General features: G+C 45.4%; 1 protein-coding gene across 1 annotated transcript in view; it reads left to right on the plus strand.

The window, feature by feature from the left end:
* The first annotated feature begins 38 nt into the window (after nucleotides 1–38).
* EXOC5 (exocyst complex component 5) overlaps nucleotides 39–25,723 on the plus strand; it is a 34,471-nt gene continuing 8,786 nt past the window's right edge. Inside the window, exons 1-12 of the mRNA XM_082217638.1 lie at nucleotides 39–442; nucleotides 8,385–8,479; nucleotides 9,738–9,885; nucleotides 11,688–11,882; nucleotides 17,650–17,714; nucleotides 18,297–18,325; nucleotides 18,442–18,551; nucleotides 19,767–19,811; nucleotides 19,904–20,044; nucleotides 21,644–21,726; nucleotides 23,414–23,623; nucleotides 24,954–25,101. Coding sequence (XP_082073764.1) covers nucleotides 332–442; nucleotides 8,385–8,479; nucleotides 9,738–9,885; nucleotides 11,688–11,882; nucleotides 17,650–17,714; nucleotides 18,297–18,325; nucleotides 18,442–18,551; nucleotides 19,767–19,811; nucleotides 19,904–20,044; nucleotides 21,644–21,726; nucleotides 23,414–23,623; nucleotides 24,954–25,101 — 1,380 coding nt within the window. The 5' untranslated portion in view covers nucleotides 39–331. The remainder of the gene's footprint in view (nucleotides 443–8,384; nucleotides 8,480–9,737; nucleotides 9,886–11,687; nucleotides 11,883–17,649; nucleotides 17,715–18,296; nucleotides 18,326–18,441; nucleotides 18,552–19,766; nucleotides 19,812–19,903; nucleotides 20,045–21,643; nucleotides 21,727–23,413; nucleotides 23,624–24,953; nucleotides 25,102–25,723) is intronic.

Here is a 25,723-nt window from a genome sequence, read left to right on the forward strand (position 1 = left end):
CCCACTTTTCAAAAGCCCCTGCGCCCCTCCCCTCAGGAGCGGCCTCCGCCTCCTCAGCCCCCTCAGGCCGCCTTCCTCCGCCGGGCCTTCCCGCTTCCTCCGAGGCGCGGCTTTGGGGCCTAGCCGGCGGCGGCGACAGCGCCGGCAGTAGCAGCAGCAGCTGACTGGGGCGCCTCTGCCTGGGCGGAGCCGCCTGGCAGGCCCCGAGGAGCCGGGGAAGCGCCCAGCCGCGGCCTGGTGAGGGACGGTTTCCGGCGGAGGAGGAGCAGCGGCAGCAGCAGCGGGAGGAGGAGAAGAGCTCGGGACTGGGCCGCCTCCGCCGAGAGAGGCCATGGAGGAGGCCTGGTCCGGGCGGCGGGGGGCGGGCCTGCGGGGGCGGCTGAGGGACGGCGACGGAGCAGGGACCGGCGCCATGGCGGCCGTCACGCCCGAGCTCTTCGAGGTGAGGGGTTTGGGGGGGGCGACCTGGGGCGGGAGAGAGGGAGCTGTCACTGGGGCAAGATGGGGGGGGGCGAGAGAGAATGGGGTGTGTGGGGTGATGCCCGCCCCTCTCTCCTCCTCATGGGGTGGGGAGAGATGTCTCCCTCTCATGTGGGGGGATATTCCTCTTCTCATGTGGGGTGGCACCCCCTATCATGTGGGGGGATACCTCCTCTCATCATGGGGGTATCCCTCTCCTCATGTGGGGGGCACAACCTTTCCTCATGTGGGGTGGCACTCCCTCTCCTCATGTGGGGGGGATATCCATCTTCTCAGTGGGGTGGCACCCCCTATCATGTGGGGGGATACCTCCTCTCGTTATGTGGGGGGATATCCCTCTTCTCATGTGGGGTGGCACCCCTCCTCATGGGGATATCTATCTTCTCAGTGGGGTGGCACCCCCTATCATGGGGGATGCCTCCTCTCATCATGTGGGGGGATATCCCTCTTCTCATGTGGGGTGGCACCCCTCCTCATGTGTGGGGGGGATATCTATCTTCTCAGTGGGGTGGCACCCCCTATCATGGGGGGATACCTCCTCTCGTTATGTGGGGGGATATCCCTCTTATGTGGGGTGGCACCCCCTCTCCTCATGTGGGGGGGATATCCATCTTCTCATGTGGGGTGGCACCCCCTATCATGGGGGGATACCTCCTCTCGTTATGTGGGGGAATATCCCTCTTATGTGGGGTGGCACCCCCTCTCCTCATGTGGTGGGGATATCCATCTTCTCATGTGGGGTGGCACCCCTATCATGTGGGGGTATTCCTCTTCTCATGTGGGGGGCACACCCTTTCTTCATGTGGGGTGACACCCCCTCTCATGTGGGGGGACATCCCTCTTCTCATGTGGGGTGGCACCCCCCTCCTTATTTGGGATGATACCATGTGGGGTGATACCCCCTCTCCTGCAGTGGGGCACCCCCTAGGGAGGGCGTGTTTTCTTTGAGGTGAGGAAATAGGCAGATTGTTTCTTTGGGGGGGTGGGGTGGGGTGGTCTTGTCCCTCCGGGAGTGAAGTATTGATTTAGTTACTGCATTTTCTATACTGCTTTTTGTTCACATGAATCCTGGAGTGGCTTAGGGACAATGAGCGATAGCAGCGTAGAATGTCACAAACGCAGCATAAATCATAAAGAATAGTTAACAAATCACCGGAGAAGCAGTCGCAACCTGCAAAAAACGCTGTTGACAAAGCAACAGCTAAGAAATAAACAAAACACCAGAATTAAAGCAAATGTCATATGATTAACAAATCATATGATCTGTCTATAATCTACTAACAAGCATTTATAATTTATACAATATTAACAACATAGCAAGAATAGCAAGCAAATAATAATAATAATAGTAGCAAGCAAAAAATAAGCAAAACCCTATGAAGTTCATACATGGAGATGAGGGGAGAGGAAGATGGGTGGGCAAAGTCCCAGCCTCAGGCGGCAAAGGGGTGCCAATGGCATGCTCCTTTGTCTATAAACTTGCCTTTTTCTATGTCTGCTAAGGGAGGAAGAGGGTTTAGGTTGAGCTGATTTTGGGGAGGGGGGGAAGTGTCACTGAAGGCGAGAGGGAAGGAAAAGCAAGCGGTGGTGGAAGGGAGCTGTCAGTGGGGCAGCGAGGGTTTCCAGGGAGAGCAAAATGGGTGTGTGTTTTGCAGGGAAAGGTGGGGAGGGGTAGCTGTTAGCAATGTAGTGGGGTAACATCTTGTGTCTTTTAGGTCAGAAATAGGGAGGCATAAGGTTGGTCTTAGAGGGGAAAGGATTTTTCTTTTTTTTGGGGGGGGGGTAAAAGTGTCTAGTACCTGGACTTTCCCCTCACCCTTTACTTTGACAGCCACGTGAAATGGAGAAATGACCCCCCTCTCCCTGAGATGGAGATGCAGCGACAGGCAAAAGATTCTCCTGCTGGGTTATTTGCTTGTCATGCAGCTGTTGGTGTTGATGCTCTACTAGGATTAAATAATTATAACAAATTGGGAAGCCTCATGTGTGGCACAGGGTGAATGAGATGGGGAGTGAGAGATTGTGAACGGTGGGTGGAAATTGGGGAGCCACTGTTTTGGAGGTGTAGTAGGGTGGGTGAGATGCTTCATTGGGTTGTGTCTGCAATGATGATGAAGTTTAGCCAGAGAGACAAATTCAGAACAATAATAGTAGTAGTAGGAATAATAATAATAATAATAATAATAATAATACAATAATAGGCAACCCCCCCCCAGAACTGGTGGCATTGCTGCTGTTCCCCCCAAAATACTGTAGTAGAACTTCTAAGGTTATTTTTATTGGAGGGGAAAGGTCTTAAGAGTTTGTTTGATAAATGATGTCTTAGCCCACTTTCCTCCAATATTGAGGTAACCAGGGCATTGAACTATCCCTGGTCCAGTGCTGACGGGAATGAAAGGGCAGAAAGCAAGGAGGCCAGGGTCAGAAAGAACCAACAAATTCCAGTTTCATCTCTATCCTCTTTCCTGATGAGTTCTCCTAAGGCAGCAGACTAAGGAGGAGGAGGCTGACAGCCAGTGCTTGTAAGTAAGAAGGCAGGCAGGTGGGGGCTGGTGGGGCAGCTCCCCATCTGCCCTGTTGGAACAGCCTCCACTGCTCTGGCCTTGAGTATTCTTTGCAGCCCTAAGCTGCCGAAGAAGCCATATACTGATTTGTATTAAGAGATGGTCTATGGTTGCCGCTCCTTCTTTTCTTGGCATGTCTTCACCTTGGGCCCATAACACCTGCATTTCCGGCAGAAGTGCAGCTGGCATGGAGATGGGATTTCATTTGCTGCATTTCCTCCACTTCTGTAGCTGTTCAAGGACAGGAGCCCTGCTAGGAAAGAGACTGGCTAAACAAAGTGACCAGTCGCGCCTTAGGCCAGACACGTTTCTTTGAAATACCCTGCAAACGGATGCATGTGTTTATGTTTACAGGCTACAAGAAGCAGCTGCCATAATTTATTAATTTATGTAAACATTTCTCCTCCACCTTTCAGCCCATGAAGTGGCCCCAATCATCTTCCAACTTAAAGATAATATATACAATAAAAGCAAGGCACGTTAAATAGCCTCAGTTGGTCTGTTAAATTTATATCCCTTTGTTTCAGTTTGTGCCAGAATCTGCGAGGTGGTTTTCGTTGTGAACAAGCGTGAAGATGCACAGGGGTATTTTGCCTTTGGAACAACCCCTAATTCCAGAGCCTGACTGTAACTGTGCCTGTAACTTGGCCTAAGCACATGCAACCAAAAGAACCTTGAACTCATTCCTTGTTTTACGCTGCCTCCATTTCCTTCCACTTCCTCTGTAATTTCCTCTGAATTGATTCCTGCATAGCAGAGGGTTGGAATAGATGACCCTCGGGATCCCTTCCAACTCTACAGTTCTTTGATTCTGTGAACGCTGCAATATTTATCTGTAAATGGAAGGCGTGCTAAGGAAGCATAATCACCAGAAGTAGCAGCAGTGAAAGGAAGATTACATTCATTGTGTGATGGTTCAAATGGCAGTTCAAATGCCTAGGGACTGGCCTGCCAGGCAGTTTGAGTAACCCAGACATAATGTAACACTGGCATGCACTCATCGTACTGTAACATGACCGCTGTGATTAGTGGAAGAGAGGGGAAGACAGATGATTTCATCTGTGCAGATCTATCAGCCATCCTTAACTACAAAGAGGTTTCCAGAGAATGTGAACCTTGGATCTCTAGGTCTGTGGCGCTCTGGAGAGTGTGTCTCCTAAATTCAGTTGGGCTTAATTTCTGGGTAGTGGTTAGGGTTGCACTGTAAATGTACCACTGTGGTAGACAATATGCCACTTGCCAAAAGTTTTAAAGAACTTTTGGCATGATTACTGGCTTTACAATTAAGTGTAGGCTAGGCCATACAGAGTCTTCCAGTTTTGCAGGCAGCCCCATTAGCTAGCAATGCAATATGTATTGTTATTAGATTACAGAAAAAGTGGGCAGTGTAGAATGTTCTCACAGTTGGCAGGTATACAGAAGAAATTGACCTTCCATTGGAATAAACATTCCTCCTCTGCATTATATCATAAATGTTCCAGGTAGTGTTCAGTTTGGGCAACATATGCCCTAATGATTCATTTTGTGCTATGTTTCCATCCATTTCACGACCACAGTGGACCTTGCCCAGCACATTGACTATCATTTGGTGGCCTGCTTCCCACTTCATTGTGCTTTGTTGTACTTACCTGGGAATAAGTCCTGGGCACTCAGTCATGTTTGGGTGCTTCTGTAGAGGTAAAGGGACCCCTGACCATTAGGTCCAGTTGTGACCGACTCTGGGGTTGTGGCGCTCATCTCGCTTTATTGGCCGAGGGAGCCGGCGTACAGCTTCCGGGTCATGTGGCCAGCATGACTAAGCCACTTCTGGCAAACCAGAGCAGCGCACGGAAATGCCGTTTACCTTCCCGCCAGAGCGGTACCTATTTACCTACTTGCACTTTGGCATGCTTTCAAACTGCTAGGTTGGCAGGAGCAGGGACCGAGCAACGGGAGCTCACCCCGTCGCGGGGATTCAAACTGCTGACCTTCTGATCAGCAAGTCCTAGGCTCTGTGGTTTAACCCACAGTGCCACCTGCGTCCCTGGGTGTTTCTGAATGGGGACTTAATATTGTAAATGGGTATTTGGATATTGCAGATGGGTTGCTGGCAACAGGATTTTTTTTAGCATGTTGGGTTTTCTTCAGAAAGGGTAAATCTGGCTTAATTTTGGGGTGGAGGGAAGTTCAGGCTGGCATTTGATGCTAATAATGTTGTTTGGACACTGTGAGCTTGCACACTTGAGGAGCACCAATTTCACAATAAACCCAGGTCTGGAAGCAACCTTTTTGCTTTGTTGACTCACATGTGATTGTAGTGCATGTCTCTCAGAGTGGCACGCTATGCAAACAATAAAACACTATGTTAAATCTGTTCAGATCTTAGAAGCAATAGCCAGGGGCCAGTGAAATCAGTAAATCCATAAAACTAAAACTGACTGATATAAAACATGCCGGTTGCCCCTAGGAAAACAAAAAAGCATTTGCCTGCTGCTGAAAATACATCAAGGTTGGCACCAGGCAGGTGTCTCTGGGGCGGGCATGCTATCAACAGAGCTTCACAGCCAAGGGCACCCTCTCCCCAGTCACCACCTGCCTAACGTCACATAGCACAAGGACCAAGAGGAGGGTCTCAGAAGATGAACAAAGGCTCATGCTGAAATGGACTGACAGCTAGTGTTGTCTGTTGAAGAGACCTGCTGAGCTACCTTCCCTAAAGCTGTTCCCAGTTAGCAGCGTGGCAGCTGCACTTTGTGTTAACCAAAGTTTCCAAGAAGTCTTCAGAGGCAGTTCCATATAACAACACATTGCAGGAGTCCAGTCCATAGATTAGTAGAGTATTAATAATAGTGATCAGGCAGTCTCTGTTGAGGAGGGAATTGCACATCATACTTGCGTGGTGAAAGACTCTACAGGGTGCAGATGCCACTTAGGGAATGCACATTGTTCAAGAGGCACGTTGCAACACTTTGCTTGTGGGCGTCTGGTTGGGAAACAGGATACAGGACTAGGTAGGCCTGTTGTCTGATCTAGCAGGTTATTTAAAACGGGTCCAGCAGGTACCTGAACTATAAACAGAAAATTTTGTAAATGTGATCAAAGAGCCTTGTGGCTCCTTAGAGACTAACAAATTTATTATGACGTACAGTCATACCTCGAGTTGAATGTGCTTCAGGTTGAGCGTGTTTGAGTTGCACTCCGCGGCAACCTGGAAGTAACGGAGCGCGTTACTTCCGGGTTTCGCCGCTTGCGCATGTGCAGACGCGCAAAATGACGTCACGCATGCGCGAAAGCGGCGAAACGCGACACGTGCAGACGCGCCGTTGCATCTTGCTTTCCATTCGGGATGTGAATGGAGCTCCGGATCGGATCCCATTCGCATCCCGAGGTACCACTGTAGTTTTTACGGTGCTACAAGACACTGATTGTTTTTGCTGCAAGAGCCTAACATGGTTACTCCTCTGGAAATGTTTGCAGACGTCCATACCAAATTTCACAGTGGTCTCATTCTTATGATCTATATTGTCCCTTTGAATCAGATACGAAATTCATAATGGGTTTCTGAACTTGTGATTTAAAACTGTGGTAACCACATCTACCATTTTTTTAAAAAAAGTCTGTGCCGCATGGAACAATTGCATTACAAACAAATGTAGCAATGGAATGCTAAAAAGACAAGTTAAACCAAGGGAGAAGCTTGGCTTTGCCACTAAACAGAACAAACTTGTGGTATAACTTCAGTGCACTGTAGGTGTGGAATAACTTGTCTATCTAGTCAGGTATTGTTTTTCAAGGTGCTAACGCTTGGCACTGATATTAAAAATGTCTGAAATAAAAAACTGCTTGTGGCCTCTGAGCACTTTGAATTTGGAAAAAAATGGCTTATTGCTATTGCCCTCAATATCATGTTTTTAAAACCTCATATCACTTTCCAGCAATCTAGGTTTTTAAATTAGCTCAAAGACATAAGATTACATTTTCTTTGCTTTTTTCATTTTATTCCTTTTTTGAAAAAATATATTGCAATTAATTTTTTAAAAAACCCATAAGATCTATTCTTGATGAGCTTCTACAACTCTATGTAGGACTGATCTGTAATTTATTTTAAGCTGCTGTTTTTAATTCAGACTTTTGAATTGCTGTAACCTGCCCTTGGACCGTGTGGTGAAGGGTGGATTAGAAACCTGTTGTTGTTGTTATTATTATTATTATTATTATTATTGATGATGATGATGATGATGTTGTAAATGTAAAAACCCTCTAAAAGTAAACAGAGTGTGTTCCTGGTGCCATACAGAAGGGATACAGTCTTCCTATGAAGTCTACAATCCACATGAAGATAGGAGTGTGCTCAGGGTTTGGGACAGATAAATGAATACAGTGGTGCCTCGCAAGACGAAAATAATCCGTTCCGCGAGTCTCTTCGTCTAGCGGTCTTTTCGTCTTGCGAAGCAACCCTATTAGTGGATTAGCGCTATTAGCGGTTTAGCGGCTATTAAAGGCTTAGCGGCTAAAAGGCTATTAGCGGCTTAGAAAAAGGGGGAGGAAGCGAAAAAAATCGCAAGACTCGCAAGACGTTTTCGTCTTGCGAAGCAAGCCCATAGGGATATTCGTCTTGCGAAGCTCATTGAAAAACGGAAAACCCTTTCGTCTAGCGGGTTTTTCGTCTTGCGAGGCATTCGTCTTGCGGGGCACCACTGTAATGTGGGGTGGCAGATTCACAGCAGTGAAGGAACAGGCAAGGAAAGAGGCTTCCTGCTACCTGAGATCTTTGTAAATGGAAGTGGTAGCACTGAGCCTGGCCCTTTGCGCATTCAGAGCATGTTCCCCTACAACTGAGATACGACCTCTCCATCCATAAGGAGCTGCATAGCAGAAAGGCACATGATTAGAGTGTGGGAAGTTGATAGCGGAGGCTGACGAACTTAAGGGAACAGCTTGCGACTTTCCTTGTCTAATCCAGCCTCTCTCTGAGCTGATGGATTGGAAGGTCCCTGTGTACAAATCGCTAGCGTCACCATTGAGTGAGCACACTCTTGAATGCATTGGGCGGGCCTAGATCCTGATTGGGCTTTGAAGTGAATGACAGGTCCTGGAGTGTAAAAGGCTGGGAGCCGCTCCTTATAGTGGGCCAGTTCTGCAAGCGCTGAACGAGATGTTCACTATATTCAAAATGCCTAATTTTTAGATTACGTGCACAAATGTGTAAACTGCCACTGGCCCTATTATCTATGGTTTGTAAAGCATTCACTGCAGAAAACGCTTTTAGCCGCTTTCACTCAGCGAGGTGTAAACAATATGTATCTTGCACTTCCTGCTGTGGCTTGCTGTAAAAAAGTGATTCTTTTCTTGTGTGGTTAGGAGCCCTTTGTGGCAGATGAGTACATTGAACGCCTGGCGTGGAGGACTCCTGGCGGAGGTTCCCGAAGTAGCGTGGAAGCTTTTGATCCCAAAAGGTAAAATCCAGCCGCATAATCCAGCCGCACAATGAACACTTTTAACCATCCCTTAACAAAGAGCAAGCACTGTGCGAATCATATAAGTACCCAATAAACACCAGCTGCGAAAGCCGCTGGATCACTATGACACCCCCTCCTCCATGCCCCCCCCCCCCATGCAAGCTCCTTAGGTGGTTTTCAGAATAGCGTGTTGAGGGTAGAAAGGGGGTTGAGAAAGTATAACGTAGAAAGAAAGAAGTAAACAAGGGAGAAAGGGAGAAGTTTTTTTCTGAAAGCCCATATTGGAGAAGGAATGGGTCTTACGTGGCTTATTGACATGGCCATTTTGGCTTCTACAAGTAACATTAAGAGCATGGTTAAGGAACTTGGAGGATTAATCCCTAAACTGCTATACTTGACCAATTCTTGCAAGTTGCTAGTTTAGTATAGAATTCAATATGACATAATTGCTAGGTGTTGGTGCAATGGAGTGAATAGGGGTATTTTGATAAGGTTAAGTGCCATTTCACAACATTCTTTTAATCCATTTTAATAAGCAGATCGATTTTCTCATGGCTGTCTTATTTTCCCAATTCCTCTAGAGTTTGTTTTTGCTGTTTTTAAGGTTGGCAGGGTAGCTTATTCAGGTGCATAGCTGGACATAAAGGCTGCCAGGCTTTAATGGCTTTGGACCTTGAACCTAGTTCTTCACTAGGTCCAGAGGCCTTTCTAAATCCTTTTGAAATCCTTTAACTGGGACGTGGGACTCTGTGTGTCTTTTGACCAGTTTGGGATTCCTGTTTTATACAACTGTGCACCCACATGTTTGCATGAAAGGTCTTTGGGTGTCCCAAGGTTGTTCCTGGTCTATGTACTTGCTAGACTTACGGTGTGGGGATGACCCGCTATGTGAAGCCTAGTTTTGTTTTTTTAATGGGGTAAACTTGTATGGTTGTCCTTATCTAAACTCATTCACGGCCAGAAGTGTGCTGTGAAAGTATCACTTTGGACAAATTAGGATCCTGCAAGAAGACTTCAATTAGACTAGGGACTGAAGTTTTTGGGATACAGGGGAAGGGTAGGACAGAAATGCTTATAATAAAACGAAGATATGCTGTAGAAGTTAGGTTGTGTGGTGTGTTTTTTTTAAGCAGTTCAGTCTTAGTACTGATGTACCTTCACCAGTGCCTTCAGAACTATTTGGTACCACCAATCACACAACGTCATCACGATACTGCAATCTGCTTTCTCAAACCCTTTATACAAAACCCTTCAGATTACAAGAAGAATTTGTGAATCATATCAATGAACTCAAGTTGCTAGATGAAAGAATCCAGAGAAGAGTGGAGAAGTTAGAGCAGCAAGTCCAGAGAGAAGCCAAGGAATTTGCTAAGAAGGTTCAAGAGTTGCAGAAAAGCAACCAGGTAAGAAGTCAGGGCTCAGTTCACCTCCTTGCAGTACTCTCTCATCGTTTCAGTTTATTTTGCATGGGAGAGCTTGTGCTAGATTGTGTCTTAAGCTTATACATCAGGTTTTTATGTACCGTATTTTTCGCCCTATAGGGCACACCAGCCCATAGAGTGCACTTATTTTTTGGGGGGGGGGATAAAGAAAAAAAATTATTCCCCCCCCCCCGAGCCCCAAAGAGCAAAGAAGCCATAACAGTGAGCGGGATGGATCCTGCTAGCTGTCCTGGCTTCGTTTTTAGCCTCGGGGCTGGGGGTCCAGGAGCGAAGGCGAGGTTGCGCTCAACCTCGCCATCGCTTCCGGAGCTTGCTTGCGGGGCTGGGGGCGGGGGAAGCCCGAGAGCGATGGCGATGTTGTGCGCCCCATGCTTCGGGCTGCAGGCTGCTGCCCGCAAGCCTCGGGAGCCCGGCGGGTACTCCCGCCGGGCTCCCAAGGCTTGCGGATAGCTTCCTGAAGCCTGGAGAGCGAGAGGGGTCGGTGCTCACTGACGCCTCTCTCTCTCCAGGCTTCAGCGAAAGCTTGCATTCGCCCCATAGGACGCACAGAAATTTCCCCTTCATTTTTGGAGGGGAAAAAGTGCATCCTATAGGACGAAAAATACGGTAATTTTTGTCCTTTGAATGTCCAACCTAGGAGCGGTAGAGGCACACACTAACAGTCTCTCTGCTGCCTTCCCACACACCTAACTGCAAACAAAAGTTGAAGGGGTGGTATCTGTTATTTATTGTAAGGGAAGGTGTGTGTTCCAGACATATCGTTTTATTTATTTGGACAATTTATATAGCATTTATATTTAATAAAATCTCTTAAGCGGTTTACAATGCAGTTGGAGACATCTTAAAATAAAAAAAGCAAATGCAAAAAATTCTAGAAAATATCCATATTCTACGAAACACTATTAACCTCTTTAGCATCAGAATAAACACTGAGCATAAAAATCAGTTATAGATATACAAGGATATTTCACGTTATAAAACATTAGTAAACACATAGATATAATATGCTTTAAAGATCAGTGTTACAAATGGAAATTAACTAAAACAGTTATTTTTTACATTCTTCAATAAAAATTGGCAACTAAGCAAAAGAGGGCATCTTCACTGTTCTGGATAGGTAGTTACAATGATAGTGGCATCAACTTCTTGCCTCTCGTCAGCCACCATTAGGGAGGAATGGAAGGTGAGAGAATGGCAACTCAGCTTACCTTAATATCTATCTAAGTGTACAAGCGACTTTTGTATAAGCGATCTATACAAGCGACTTTTCTCCAGTTGCTTTGAGTGCATTAGCCTCTATATCTGCAACCGTTACCTATTCCTGCTGGTTATGCAGCAATCTGCAAATGGCAAACTCCAAATTCTAGCGCTCAGTAGTGTGTGTGATTTAGCCAGATACAGCTGCTTCTATATAACACAAATTTAATCTTAAGTGGAATAATATGAATTATTCCGGATACTTCACCAAATGGTTGGAACCAGTCTGTGTGAGCAACTAGGCAGTCAGTCAGTCACTAACCATACTGAATCTTAAGATCCGCACTGGATACCAATGGAATTAGCTCAGTTAATGCAACTTGATGCACTTTCATCAACTTGATTTATGTGGATGCTTCTCTGTTTTACTGGAGAGGGGACGAGTACTGAACCTTTCCCTTTGTTGGCTTCTGTGCTTTTGCTCTTTAGAATGTTATTGAATAGCTTGACTTTCCTTAATTACAGTAAACACAACTGCTATTACTTTGTCTGCCCTCTTCTCCCAGGTTGCCTTCCAACACTTCCAAGAGCTAGATGAGCATGTCAGCTACGTGGCAACTAAAGTCTGTCACCTTGGCGACCTGCTGGAAGGGGTAAACACGCCCCGGCAACGGCTAGTGGAGGCTCACAAACTGATGAAATACTTTAATGAGTTTCTAGATGGAGAGCTGAAGTCTGACGTTTTCACCAACCCTGAAAAGGTAAGGCCCGTCAGCAGAATTGAAAGAAGTTGCACGCCATAAGCTGAGTTGCCCTAATTACAACCCCTTGCTGCAACTTTTCCACGCTCTGGCTCCCTAGCGAGCGACTTGTCCAAGCGCCATTGTTCTGGAGTACAGATTAACTTCATTTGCCTGCAGATTCAGCCGTTCTCAGTGTGGCAATGCTGTCACTTTTTCATTTTGCAAAAATCATAAGCGACTTGGAAGAATGCTGAGAGAGTAACTTTTTAGAATACCTTGGAAATCTCTTGTGTTTTCTTCTTCCTCCTCTCCTTCTTCTGAAACTCTTGCCCTAATTCTTCTCACTTGTGAATGAACATTTCCCCGTTATATGTCTCTTGGGTAATCCCTCTTTGTAGCTAGAAGTATTATCAGGATGCGTCTTTTGGCTCTGCAGAATGGTTAATGTACTTCTCCTCTTCCTGGGGACATACAGAGAAAACTGAGGTGTGTTAAAATAAATTTTGCAGATAAGTATGTGTGTGTCTTTTTCTGCAAATCTGACTTCCCTGTTTTGCACCAGGATGTTGCTTTGAAAGCTTTACTTTGGCCTGGTTTAAGTGTTGCCATCTTGTTTGATAAACTATTTTTTTGCTGGATCAAGAGTGAGCTTTGTGCCTGAGCACTTACTCTTCCCCTCGCATCCCTGGCTTAGGGACAGATAACTGAGGTTTTGTCAAACCACAGTTTCCCATGACGTTCAATCAGATCCTAGTTTGATACCCTGGTTTGCAAACCACTCTTATGCCAGTTTCTCGGTACAGACATCAAATACCATTGAGCTAACCTTTTGTAGCAATTTTCTTTAAGGGCCAAACATACAGAGTTACTCTCTTCCATGTATATTTCCCAAGTCTTTTCCTCCAGCATTATCACCAACTTTCCCTCTCATTTTAATACATAGATTACTTTTTATTGTCCTTTTGTATTAACAGTTTATATATCTGTAACAGTACTTGAGTGTCTTTTTTTATATCCTTCTTTTATGTTATGCAAGGTCTTTCAGCATCTTATATTTTCAATTAAGAAGTTTCTGATATGAAATAATTCAAACAAAGGTGGCTTATTTTCTCCTACTGCTTCCTTAATCTGATTGTATGTTCTCATGCAGTTCATACATTTCCATTTGGGTTCATGTACTTATTTATTGCAAAACATTCTCATTTTTTAAAGCATCCACTACTCCCAAATTCATTGAAATGTAGATTGAGTGTCAATGAACAGATTTGGAGATAGCTGTTACCTAAACTTATCCCAAATGCTCTATATGGAAACTAGAAATGTATTGTTCCTAAGTTCTAAGGGGCTTTTAATTAGTTTTTAATCATAACAAGGTTGGAAATAGCATCCTCCTAAAAGTATACTCTGATATTTTGAACACAGTGTTTTCTCCTTTTCTGCATCATTCCAAAAATTAATGTTCATCATAGTTCTTGTTATCCTCCCATCAAAAACAAGTTTCAGCAGAGTTGAGTTATCTAAATCTGATTTTATTTTTCTTTTCACGCTTCCCTAGTTGTTCCTATCAAAAACACCAGGTTTTTGCTCTTTCTAAAGCCTGAAATGAGTTATTTCCAGTATATTACCATCTTCCTCTTTTAGTTAAATGTAAGCATGATACCTCGGACATTCTGTTGTTCATTTTTAAACTTGATTGGTGTTATCTTTTAATGACTGTTCTGGTTGAGTAGGAAATAACAGCAACGCTGTCAGCATATGTGCACACTTTAAATTCTTTCCTGCTGATTTCTAAACCTTTGATCTTTAGAATGGTTTCTTATCATAACAGCAAGGAGCTCTGAATTTCAACAGAAGTGAGGACAAGGGGCCGCCTTGTCTAGTCCCACAAGTAAATTAAGTTGTCACTGTTAAATTAGCATTTATGACTGTACATATGTGGAAGAGGGCAGCTGGTAAGCCAGTTGATAAATGTTCCAGTGCTAGCAGCTTTTAATCCATGAAAGTCATGCTCCCATTCCATGCAGTCAAAAGCCTTTTCCCCATTAGTAAATGCAGTAACCCCCTGCCTTTACATTATGTATATATACGTGTGTGTGTGTGTGTGTGTGTGTGTGTAAAAATAAAACAAACTCGCTTCTCTGTTTGCTTGTCCTTTAGTAGCTAGAACAGCCTGATGCATCCACAAGAGGGAGGTCAGTGGTGGACCTTGGGGTCTCAAATTTCAGCAGTGCCCTGTGTGATGCCAAATTCGGCGCTTCTTGCCTTCCATTCTACGTTATAGTTGTGGTGCCCCCTGCAGCATCCCAAAGGCTCCATGCCCAGTGTGATCAAACTGGTTACACTCCCCTAAATCTGCCTGTGAGGAGGTATGAATAAGTGTAGGTTTGCAAAAGTGGAAAAACAGCTAGTAAACAACTCCGGGGGTTACAAGTTCTACATGTAATCTATAAGACACTGATAGAAGACTGGTAGGGTCCTTGAGAGAGAGTATTCCATAGTGGAGAGCCTTCCTCCTGGTGGATCAGGGTTGAGGAACCTGGTGCCTTCTAGATGTTGCTGGACTACATTGGCTCCAATGGTCAGGGATGATTGGTGTTGTAGTCCAGCAACATCTGGAGAGTCACAGGTTTCCACTCTTGTAATAGATTATGATACTGCCTTCAAGTCCCATCAGCCAGTCCATCTAGAGTGCACCAAGCTGGGGAAGACTGCCTTAGGAGGTCGCCTATTCTTGCAGGTGCTCTTTGATTGTATAATCCAGAAATCCCTTTCCATCTGTAGCTATATAATTTACTACAGTGATGCCTCGCAAGACGAAATTAATTCGTTCCGCAAGTTTTTTCTTCTTGCGAGTTTTTCGTCTTGCGAAGCACGGTTTCCCATAGGAATGCATTGAAAATCAATTAATGCGTTCCTATGGAAACCGCTTGCCAGGCTGGCGGTGCGGAGAAGGGCTTTTCTCCCCACCGCAAGCCTTCAGGACAGGTACGGGAACAGAGGGGAAGGGGCGCAGCGCTTCTCCTCTGTTCCCGGGGCTTGCGGTGGGAGGAGGGTTTTTCCTCCCCACCGCCAACATTCAGAACAGCATTCTGAATGTTGGCAGTGGGAAGGAAAACCCTCCTCCCACCACAAGTCTTCAGGACAGCCATCCGAAGGCTGGCGCGGGGAGAAGGGCTTTCCGCCCCACCGCCAGCCTTCGGAGCATCCTTCCGAAGGCTGGCACGGGGAGAAGGGCTTTCCGCCCCACCGCCAGCCTTCGGAGCAGCCTTCCGAAGGCTGGCTCGGGGAGAAGGGCTTTTCTCCCCACCGCCAGCCTTCGGAGGAGCCTTCCGAAGCCTGGCTCGGGGAGAAGGGCTTTTCTCCCCACCGCCAGCCTTCAGAGCAGCCTTCCGAAGCCTGGCTCGGGGAGAAGGGCTTTTCTCCCCACCGCCAGCCTTCGGAGCATCCTTCCGAAGCCTGGCGGCGGGAGGAGGTCTCTCCGCCCCACCGCCAGCCTTCGGAGGAGGTCCGAGGACAGTGGGGAAGACGTGCTGCGCTTCCCCGCTGTCCCGAAGATTTCCCTATGGGCTTTCGTCTTGCGAAGGAAGCCCATAGGGAAATTCGTTTTGCGAAGCGCCTCCAAAACGGAAAACCCTTTCGTCTAGCGGGTTTTCCGTCTTGCGAGGCGTTCGTCTTGCGGGGCACCACTGTAATTTCTTTTGCTTGCAATGCACTTACAATGTGATCTGTTTGTACTGCTCCCACAGCATCCTCAGAGCTCGATAGAACTGCATTGATCTCTTCCCCTCTACTCACATGTCTGAATGGGTGTGTGTGAGAGTTTTGTGTGCTTCACCCGATTATCTTCATGCACCTCTGCCTGATTCAAGATGCTCTTGCTCCGAGACCTGGCAAAGTACAGCTGGATTGGGGGCAAAATTCCAAAGCACAGACAAGGGAGAATGGCTCTCCCGCCTCATCCTCCCAGCTTGTTTCCCAGCCTTGCGAGATCAAGCCCTTCTGAGATCTTGGCAATACGTTTTCATCACTTCCGACAAGATGCCCTTTGGGTTTTTGTCCACAACCAAATCTCCAAGCGTCTCCGTGTTCGCAGGGCCACTTTATACTTCAAAGGGTTTTGATTGCCTACTAAGCAGTTTTCAGAACCGTAATTTTTGCCTATTTTTAGCGCAGCTTTAGAAATCTCACTGAAGTTTACTAGCCTGAGTGATAAAACCTGCTCAGCTACCCTTGCCTGTCATGACAAGCAGTCATGAAGAGATGAATCACGGGCTTCACCTTGTCAGGCAAGGCCATCTTGCTCTGCGCCACACAGACTAGAATTTTGCATAAACTGTTTGATATACATAGTATGTTTTTAGCGCTGGAGTTCTTGGTCCAGCCTTAGTGAATGTTTCCTTCATACAGGCCCAGGGTTAGCTCTTTGCTTTTAAAAATTGGAGCTCTGGGGTTACTCTTATTTTGAGAACTTCTTCTTATCAAAGATTAAACATTTGGACATTTGAATCACGTTCTTCTTCCATGGAGCCCAGGGTGGCTTACAGTGTTCTTCCTCCTCCCATATTTTATCTTCACAACAAACCTGTGTGGTAAGTTAGACAGGGGGAGGTGACTGGCCCCTGGTCAGCCAGTTAGGAACATAGGAAGTCACCTTCTACGAGTGAGACCATTGTCCACATCACTCAATTTTGTATAGCAATAATAACAATAATCTATTATTTAGACCCTGCCCATCTGGCTGAGTTTCCCCAGCCACTCTGGGCGGCTCCCAATCGAGTGTTAAAAACAATGCAGCATTAAATATTAAAAACTTCCCTAAACAGGGCTGCCTTCAGATGTCTTTTAAAAATAGAATAGCTGCTTATTTCCCTGACATCTGATGGGAGGGTGTTCCACAGGGCAGGCACCACTACCAAGAAGGCCCTCTGCCTGGTTCCCTGTAACTTGGCTTCTCGCAGGGAGGGAACCGCCAGAAGGCCCTTGGTGCTGGATCTCAGTGTCCGGGCTGAATGATGGGGGTGGAGACGCTCCTTCAGGTATACTGGTCCGAGGCCGTTTTGGGCTTTAAAGGTCAGCACCAACACTTTGAATTTTGCTCGGAAACGTAATGGGAGCCAATGCAGATCTCTCAGGACCAGTGTTATGTGGTCCAGACGGCCACTTCCAGTCACCAGTCTAGCTGCCGCATTCTGGATTAATTGCAGTTTCTGGGTCACCTTCAAAGGTAGCCCCACGTAGAGCGCATTGTGGTAGTCCAAGCGGGAGATAACTAGAACATGCACCACTCTCACTTTAGATTGGGAGAAGGCATACAGAGGAAAGGATAGCATGACCCAAGGTCTGTCTGCAATGTGTACAGAATAATTTACCTCCTGACTTATCAGAGAACCATTATACTCCACTTTAGCCTGTCCTGGCAGCAGCTGTGCCAAAAGGAACAACAGATATAAGAACTAGGGGAATGTCCCAAAAATTATTAGTTTGGTCCATTTCCATAAAGGAGATGATTGCAAGTTTCATGAATAAAGGCAAGAAACTAAAGTTTGAAATAAACTCTTAGCAAGTCATTTTAGGAAGAGGATTCAGAATATTGGAGTGGGGGAGCAAAGGGGGGGGGGGTTCCAGGCTACTCATTGGATTGATTGTGGGAATTTTCAGAAATAAGTGATGGCTATCACTTCTGTGCATTAAGAAGGGCAGTAGGAAATGATTTCAGTTTGAGGGAGCAAGTGATCTGCTTGCATGGTTTATCTCTTGTGGTAAATTGTACGTCTTCTCCCAATAGATTGAAGAGGCAGCTGATATTATCCAGAAACTGCACCTGATAGCACAGGAGTTACCTTTTGACAGGTGAAGTATGACTCTCAGCTGTAAAATGGTCTTTGTGATTTTTGATGGATTTCAACTGACTCTTGCTAGCATTTTAAAGGGGGGGGAGTGGGGTAGGGGAGTAGTCATGAGCTGAAATCAAAACAGTACATTTCAAGTGGGGAAAAAATCATTAAAATACAACTAACTAGTTCTGCTAGCAGAAGCCCACATAAGGACTTCTGTCCACATGGGGGGAGGAGAGGGGGGATAATTCTTTCTGGCCAGCTGAAAAGCTTGTGCTGACAGGACAATTGCCACAGTGCTATATTGATTTCCTGCCAAAATATTTTGAGGGCTGCACCTAAAAATAATTCCAACTGTAACTCTGCCCTAATTTTTCCATTGCATTTTCTTCTTGTATGTTGATGTTTTGATATGCATTTTAATATATTGTATATGAGATTCTATGATAATATTTTAAGATACTGCTGTGTTCCACCTTGAAACTTGGGGAGGTGGTGTAGAAATCATAAATAAATGTAAAAATGTGATGTGTGAAGCTAGCTCTTTGCTAGAAGGTTGAAGTGCAAGCCTTTTATTTTAATGTTATTTTGTCAATAGGTTTTCCGAAGTAAAATCCAAAATAGCAAGTAAGTCCCCCTCTCTGCTGCCCTGAATTTCTTAAATTGACATGAAAATGTCCTTATTGCTCCCTTTTCACTAACTTGTTATTTTATACCCCCACCTCCTTTCCCCTTGCATTCAGGTAAGTATCACGATTTGGAGTGCCAACTGATCCAGGAGTTTACCAGTGCACAAAGAAGGGGGCAAATCTACAGGATGAGAGAAGTAGCTGCAGTCCTGCTTCACTTTAAGGTAAGAGGCGAGAGTCTGTTTCTGAGGTTTGAATCCTGTGCACACTTACCTGGGAGTAAGCCCCATTGAACTCAGGAAGACTTACTTCTAACTAGCATGCGTAGTGCTGCAGCCTCAGCCAGTCAGCCAGGGTTTTGAAGAATAAGTATCCGAATGATTTGGCTCAAAACAGGGCCTTCCAGATCGCAGCTATTACTTAATCCATCCAGATGATGTGGCTACAGCAAAGCGATTCCCAGCACATAGAACATTGTGCCATTGGAAAAAGCAGTTTGTTATGCCCCCTGTATGTTGCACTTTTGTACTGTTTACCTGCATGGATGGCAGTTGCACTCAAGTTTATGGATAGCAGGGAATGTCCATTCCAAGGCACGTCACAAGGCTCTCCCTTCCAACTCTCCCTTTGAAAGCACGGGCTATTTTATTTTCTTAGCATCTCTTCCAGCAGCCTCTCCATGAAAACTACACTCCTTCCTTGTTTCTTTACATACACACGCAAATGTTCAACGGCCATTGCTAAGAGCTTCTGCTGCTTCATTGTGATTTCTACAGTTGGCAGAGAACTCCGTTATTTGAGTCAAACTTATGTGTGCAAGTTCAGACCACTGGGACCTATAGAAAGGAATTGTCAATGACTACCCCACAACTGCAGGCTTCTTTCCCTCTAGAAACTTTCCGGGGCTCAAAACTGTGTATATTTTGGAAGTGCTTTGTACGATCACCTGCGTGAGCTCCAGTGGGTGGCCAAGACTACACCTGGTTGGAAGCAGAATGGGCACATATATCTCAAGGCGTGTGCGAATTCCTCTCTTGCCTGTCTCAAGGCAAGTTTGGAGCCTCAAATGTTTTGTATTAAAGGCCCCACTCTGAATGGGTAGTGCCAGGTCTGTTGCTTCCAATTTTGTTAAGCAAATAATGTGCCTGAGAGGCTGTTGAGTTCGACAGATTAAATAGCCATTAGCATGTGCAGTGAAGTGCCACTTTTTGGGGAGAAACCAATGGTCCATCCAGCAGACCCATCTGTTCTCCTGGTTATTTTGTACTCCTGGTAGTATGTTGCTGGCAAAGTGGAGCTCCCCAGGGGCCAAGCAGAGAAAGAGAGCTGGGAGGCAGAGAGTTCCTCCCCCAGTGCCCTTGTCAAAACAGGATGTGAAACAGTCATTAACGGTAGTTGCAACGTGCCTAAATTTCAATTCCTTTTTTTGTTTTCAATAGGGCTATTCCCACTGTGTTGATGTGTATATAAAACAGTGCCAAGAGGTAAGTTTTTGCTTATGAAGGATCTATCTAAATAACATTGTTTTACAACTGTGGATATTTTAATGGTGGCAGCTCTCTCCTAACTTACTCAGGGTGCCTACTTGAGGAACGATATATTTGAAGATACTACTGTCCTCTGCCAGAACGTGAACAAGCAGGTTGGCGATATATTTAGCAGCCCTGAGACTGTGATGGCCAAACTTATCCAGAACATCTTCGAAATCAGGCTTCAGGTGACTTGAACTTTTAAAAGCACATTATAAATATTCTTCAAATTCAAAAAAGCTACTGTTGTTTCATTGTGTTCTTTGTGTAGTATATTCCTTTTCAGAATGGTTATCTGTAGCAACCTTAATTACTACAAACCTTGAAGTGTTTTGGTGCAAGAATGCATTGTTTGATATATGCTGTGCAGTTATGGCTCTCTGCTGTGCTTGCTCCCCCAATGCTATAGAAGTTGTGTGGGAAAATCTTTTTGTGGTACAAGGCTTTGAACTCCACAGCTTGGTTCTAATCATTATAATAATATATAGTAATAATTTATTATTTATACCCTGCCCATCTGGCTGGGTTTCCTCAGCCACTCTGGGCAGCTCCCAATTGGATATTAAAAACACAGTACAGCATTAAACATTAAAAACTTCCCTAAACAGGGCTGCCTTCAGAAGTCTTCTAAAAGTCAGATAGTTGCTTATTTCCCTGACATCTGATGGGAGGGCGTTCCACAGGGCAGGCGCCACAGCTGAGAAGGCCCTCTGCCTGGTTCCCTGTAACTTGGCTTCTCACAGTGAGGGAACCGCCAGAAGGCCCTCGGAGCTGGACCTCAGGGTCCGGGCTGAATGATGGGGGTGGAGACGCTCCTTCAGGTATACAGGACTGAGGCCATTTAGGACTTTCTAGGTCAGCACCAACACTATGAATTGTGCTTGGAAATGCACTGGGAGCCAATGCAGGTCTCTCAGGACCGGTGTTATATGGTCGGTGTTATGGGCCTTAATGGGCAAGTCACAAAAACATAGCTTCAGATTCCCCTATGTACACTGAAAATAGTAATAGCCAACTGCACAGAATCTTTGTGGGCATAAGCAAGGAAAGGATTGTGGGACGTTTTGCTGCTGCGAATGGGATGGCACCTCAAGCAACCGCCAAGTGAGCATCATATTCCACAAAGCGGCTCCTTCTGTCCCTTGCCTGTCGCTCGTCCTATGCTCTTTATGAACTGTGTTGTTTCCCCTCTGGGACCAGGGATTTTCCACCTGACTGCATCCCTGAGTGTGGTGAAGGGATGGAGGAACAATCTGTGAGTAGGCTGGGCCCCCGGTGCCTGTGCTGGCAGTGTGTATATCTATGCTTAATACCTCATCCAAGTACTTTGGCACCCCTTCTGTAATGGGTGGTTCAAGGGAAAGTTCATACAGCACATTAGTCGAAATGATAGAAAGGGGATTGGGATAGCCACATCTCCACTCCCACTCTCTCCAACATGTAGAAAAAGAGGCAGAATAGTGGTAGTTAGGTTACGGTGAAAAGGCAAGATCTGAACAATGCAGAAATGGCAGTGTGTGTTGTTTTGAAATGACAGAGGGGTATATGGAGGCAGTGTGATGTTGCCGTTGATTATGCTGGAAACTTTACTTTTCTGAGAACTTCCGTTGTATTTTAATATTTTGCTGGAAGCTGCCCAAAGTGGCTGGAGAAACCCAGTCAGATGGGTGGGGTATAAATAAATTATTATTATTATTAACCTTTGACTTGGATGGGAAGTTTCTCAAAACTGGATTATTATATATGAATGTGTTTGAGAACTAACAGTGCTGGTCTTCATTTCACAGAGTTATATAAAAGATCAATTGGAAGAGCACAAGAAGTCTGACGCAGAGCAGTATCTTCAGAGCCTCTATGAACTGTATACAAGGTTGGTGCTGTACATTACAAATTTTAAAAGTGGGCACGGACAACGTCTGCTGGTGTCCCCCTCCCGCCACTCCCCATTTTTTGTCCTTCTCCAGCACTTTGTGGATATTCTGTCCATAGATGCTATTTCCTCCCAGAACTGTGGGCTGTTTCTTCTTTTTTAAAAATAATGTGTGCTCATAATGTGTGCCTCCTGACCTCTGTGCCTCCCTACCTGTGCACCTAAATTTGCTGTAATACGAAAGGAGAAATTCAGGGCCGGGGGGGGGGGGCAGGCTAGACACCTCTGCTTCTGTGGTGTTCAGAAAGTGCCAATAGCCAGGGCTTTCTGCCATCACAAGAAATGCGTCAAAGAACAGTGACGGTTACTGGTGGCCCCAGGTGAATATTTGATCCAAGTACATTCAGTACTGTTTGTACTCAGGGCAGCAGGAGCTTTGATTGGTGGTGAAAGAGGAGTGGCAGGAGGGTGACTGGGATGAGAGGATTGCACTGTGTGAAGGTGGATGCCTTCACGCTAAAGAAACAGGGAGAGTAGCACTAGTTGGGCTAGATGACCCTCGAGTTTCTTCCAGCTCTACATTTCTATGATTCTATGATAACAGGGTACGGGGAGCCAAGTTAGTAGACTAAGTAAGCTATCCCTCTTCCAGTAAAGTGAAAATCACCCGGGAAGGGGTGGGGTTGACATTCTCAAACTGAACTGTAATAAAATGAATTTAAAAAGTAAAAAAAAATGTCCAGTAGCACCTTAGAGACCAACTAAGTTTGTACTGGGTATAAGCTTTCGTGTGCATGCACACTTCTTCAGATACACTGGAACAGAAGTCACCAGACCCTTAAACAGTGGTACCTAAGGTTAAGAACTTAATTCATTCCGGAGGTCCGTTCTTAACCCGAAACCGTTCTTTACCTGAGGTGTGCTTTTGCTAATGGGTCTTCCTGCTGCTGTCGTGCCGCTGGCGCATGATTTCCGTTCTCATCCTGGGGCAAAGTTTGTAACCCGAGGTACTACTTCTGGGTTAGCGGAGTTTGTAACCCGAAGTGTTTGTAACCCAAGGTACCACTGTATATAGTAGGAGGGTGGGGTAGGGTTTTTCTCAGAAGGGTAGTAGGAGATGGGTGATTGACTCAATGGGTATGGTAAACCTGTTGACGACTGTTAACAATTTGTCTCATTACAAATGCTAAAGCTATTTTTGGTCATCTGCATACAATCCCTTGCTTTTTCCTGTAGGACTAATTGCAGTCGTTAACAGTCATCAACAGGTTTACCATACCCATTGAGTCAATCACCCATCTCCTACTACCCTCCTGAGAAAAACCCCACCCCACACTCCCACTATATATATGGGTCTGGTGGTTTCTGCTTCAGTGTATCTAAAGAAGTGTGCATGCACACGAAAACTTATACCCAGAACAAACTTAGTTGGTCTTTAAGGTGCTACTGGAAATTTTTTTTACTTTATTTTGACTGTGTCAGACCAACAGGGCTACCTACCTGAATCTGTAGACCAGGTCCACACTTGCTTAGCCTTGGCAGTGCTGTAGTGTTTGCTGTGCCCAGACCCCTCACTCCAATCCCTTAGTGAACACTGCAAATACTTTATACCTTAATGTTACCTCCTGCTAATGCATTCCTTCTTTCCTTCTTGCTCCCTCTCCTCTCTCCCTTCCTTAACATAAAGGACTACTAATCTTTCGAGCAAATTGATGGAGTTTAACTTGGGCACTGATAAGCAGACTTTCTTGTCTAAGCTTATCAAATCCATCTTCGTTTCCTACTTGGAGAATTACATCGAGGTGGAAATTGGTTATTTGAGAAGCAGGAGCTCCATGATTTTGCAGCGCTATTATGAGTCGAAAAACCACCAAAAGAGAGCCATTGGAAGTGGAGGGTAAGGTTTGGCTTCCAGTCTTGTTTACTGTGCTTCTTTCTTTCTTTCTTTCTTTCTTTCTTTCTTTCTTTCTTTCTTTCTTGATTTTAAGTTTGCAGTATTCTCAAATCCGCATTAAGGACAAGCCTTTTGTTTAAGATACTGGGTATGCACACATTAGGGATGCGGGTGGCGCTGTGGGTTAAACCACAGAGCCTAGGGCTTGCCGATCAGAAGGTCGGTGGTTCGAATCCCCGCGACGGGGTGAGCTCCCGTTGCTCGGTCCCTGCTCCTGCCAACCTAGCAGTTTAAAAGCACGTCAAAGTGCAGGTAGATAATTAGGTACCGCTCCGGCAGGAAGGTAAACAGCATTTCCGTGAGCTGCTCTGGTTTGCCAGAAGCGGCTTAGTCATGCTGGCCACATGACCCGGAAGCTGTACGCCGGCTCCCTCAGCCAATAAAGCGAGATGAGCGCCACAACCCCAGAGTCGGTCACGACTGGACCTAATAGTCAGGAATACCTTTACCTTTACCTTTTATGCACACATTTATAATTTTGTTTGCTATCTGCTGTAATGGTTGCTTGCATGTCTTAATAATGCAGTCACAAAACCAAGCTAAAAACTTTGCAGGGATGTTTGTTGTGTGAAATAAACGGGGACAGAAACCAGAGCACATGGCAACACAGTTTACCTTCCTGCCGCAGTGGTACCTATATATCTACTCACACTGGTGTGCTTTCAAACTGCTAGGTTGGCAGGAGTAATTGCCAGCTGTATACCATGTATACCCCATAGGGTTACAATATACGCGTTGCCTGTAGATGCCTGAAGGATTTTGTCCAGCCCATAGTGATACTCCAGCAGAAGGTTGTTTCCTTGCTGTAGCTAATAGCCACCAAGACCACCTCTCTGTTTTCTGGCTATGCTAACCTGGCATAAGCAGTAGCTTTTAAGAGAGTGTTGGAGGCAGCACGAGGGAGAAGGCATTCCCTGTGGTGGACACATGCATACCTTTTGCCCTATTATTATTCCTGGTCCAACGGGCTTTGCTATTTTGAAACACTGCAAAACAGGACAAAATGGCAGGACAAAATAAATGCTTCTGCATCCCACAAGCAGGCTTGTCTCTGCTGTACCAGCTTTACCTTTCTTCATATGAGTTGCCTGCCTCTGATTCTTTCATATCGATGGTGTGGCATTTGTGGTTTTTTCTTCAAAAATCTGAGGAATTTGCATTCTTTATTTAAAATGTCTAGCATTGTTCTTCATGTGGCTGAAAGGTTAACGTCGGTTTGCATAACCAGACTTCACTGGGATTAATGGTTCCTGCTTGGTGCATCTCTTTCTAGCATTCAAGAATTCAAAGAGCGAATACGGCAGCGGACAAACCTGCCCTTGGGACCCAGTATTGACACCCACGGCGAAACTTTCCTGTCCCAGGATGTGGTGGTTAATCTTTTACAAGAAACTAAGCAAGCCTTTGAAAGGTGCCACAGGGTGCGTACACTTATGAATAGAATTATTTTAGGCTATCTCTAATGGTTTATCAGAATACACTGCGAGTGTTGCTCTGTGGACACAAACATGTGTGTGTGTTCCCATTTTACTGTTTTTAAATCTTCTAATAGTTTTTTTTTCAAAAAAATATCCTAGTTCTTATGCTATTTTTGAAAACGTTTTTTTAGTGGAAAAGTGTCATATAGATGCATGAAATAAGTGTTTCTTCCTGAGCCCCTATATCCCAGCTCAGTCCCTGAGATAATCTGGAGGAGCTTCAACTAGTAGCTGGGCATTTACCTGTGGGTATAGGGTGGTATTTAAATGTAATAATTTTATTATTACTATTATTAATTATTATTATTATTTATTATTATTTAATGCTGCTGGTGACATGCTTCAGAATGCTGTTCCAGCAGAGATTCAACAACACCCTCTCTCTTGGCTTTCAGGCATATCTAAGTACAGTGGTGCCCCGCAAGACGAATGCCTCGCAAGACAAAAAACTCGCTAGACGAAAGGTTTTTTTTGGTCGCGATTTGCCTCGCAAGACGAATTCCCCTATGCGCTTGCTTCACAAGACGAAAACGTCTTGCGACTTTGTTAAGCCGTTTAAACCGTG

The sequence above is a fragment of the Podarcis vaucheri genome (genome assembly GCF_965113315.1).
Source record: "Podarcis vaucheri genome assembly, chromosome: 1".
NCBI classification, from domain to species: Eukaryota; Metazoa; Chordata; class Lepidosauria; order Squamata; family Lacertidae; genus Podarcis; species Podarcis vaucheri.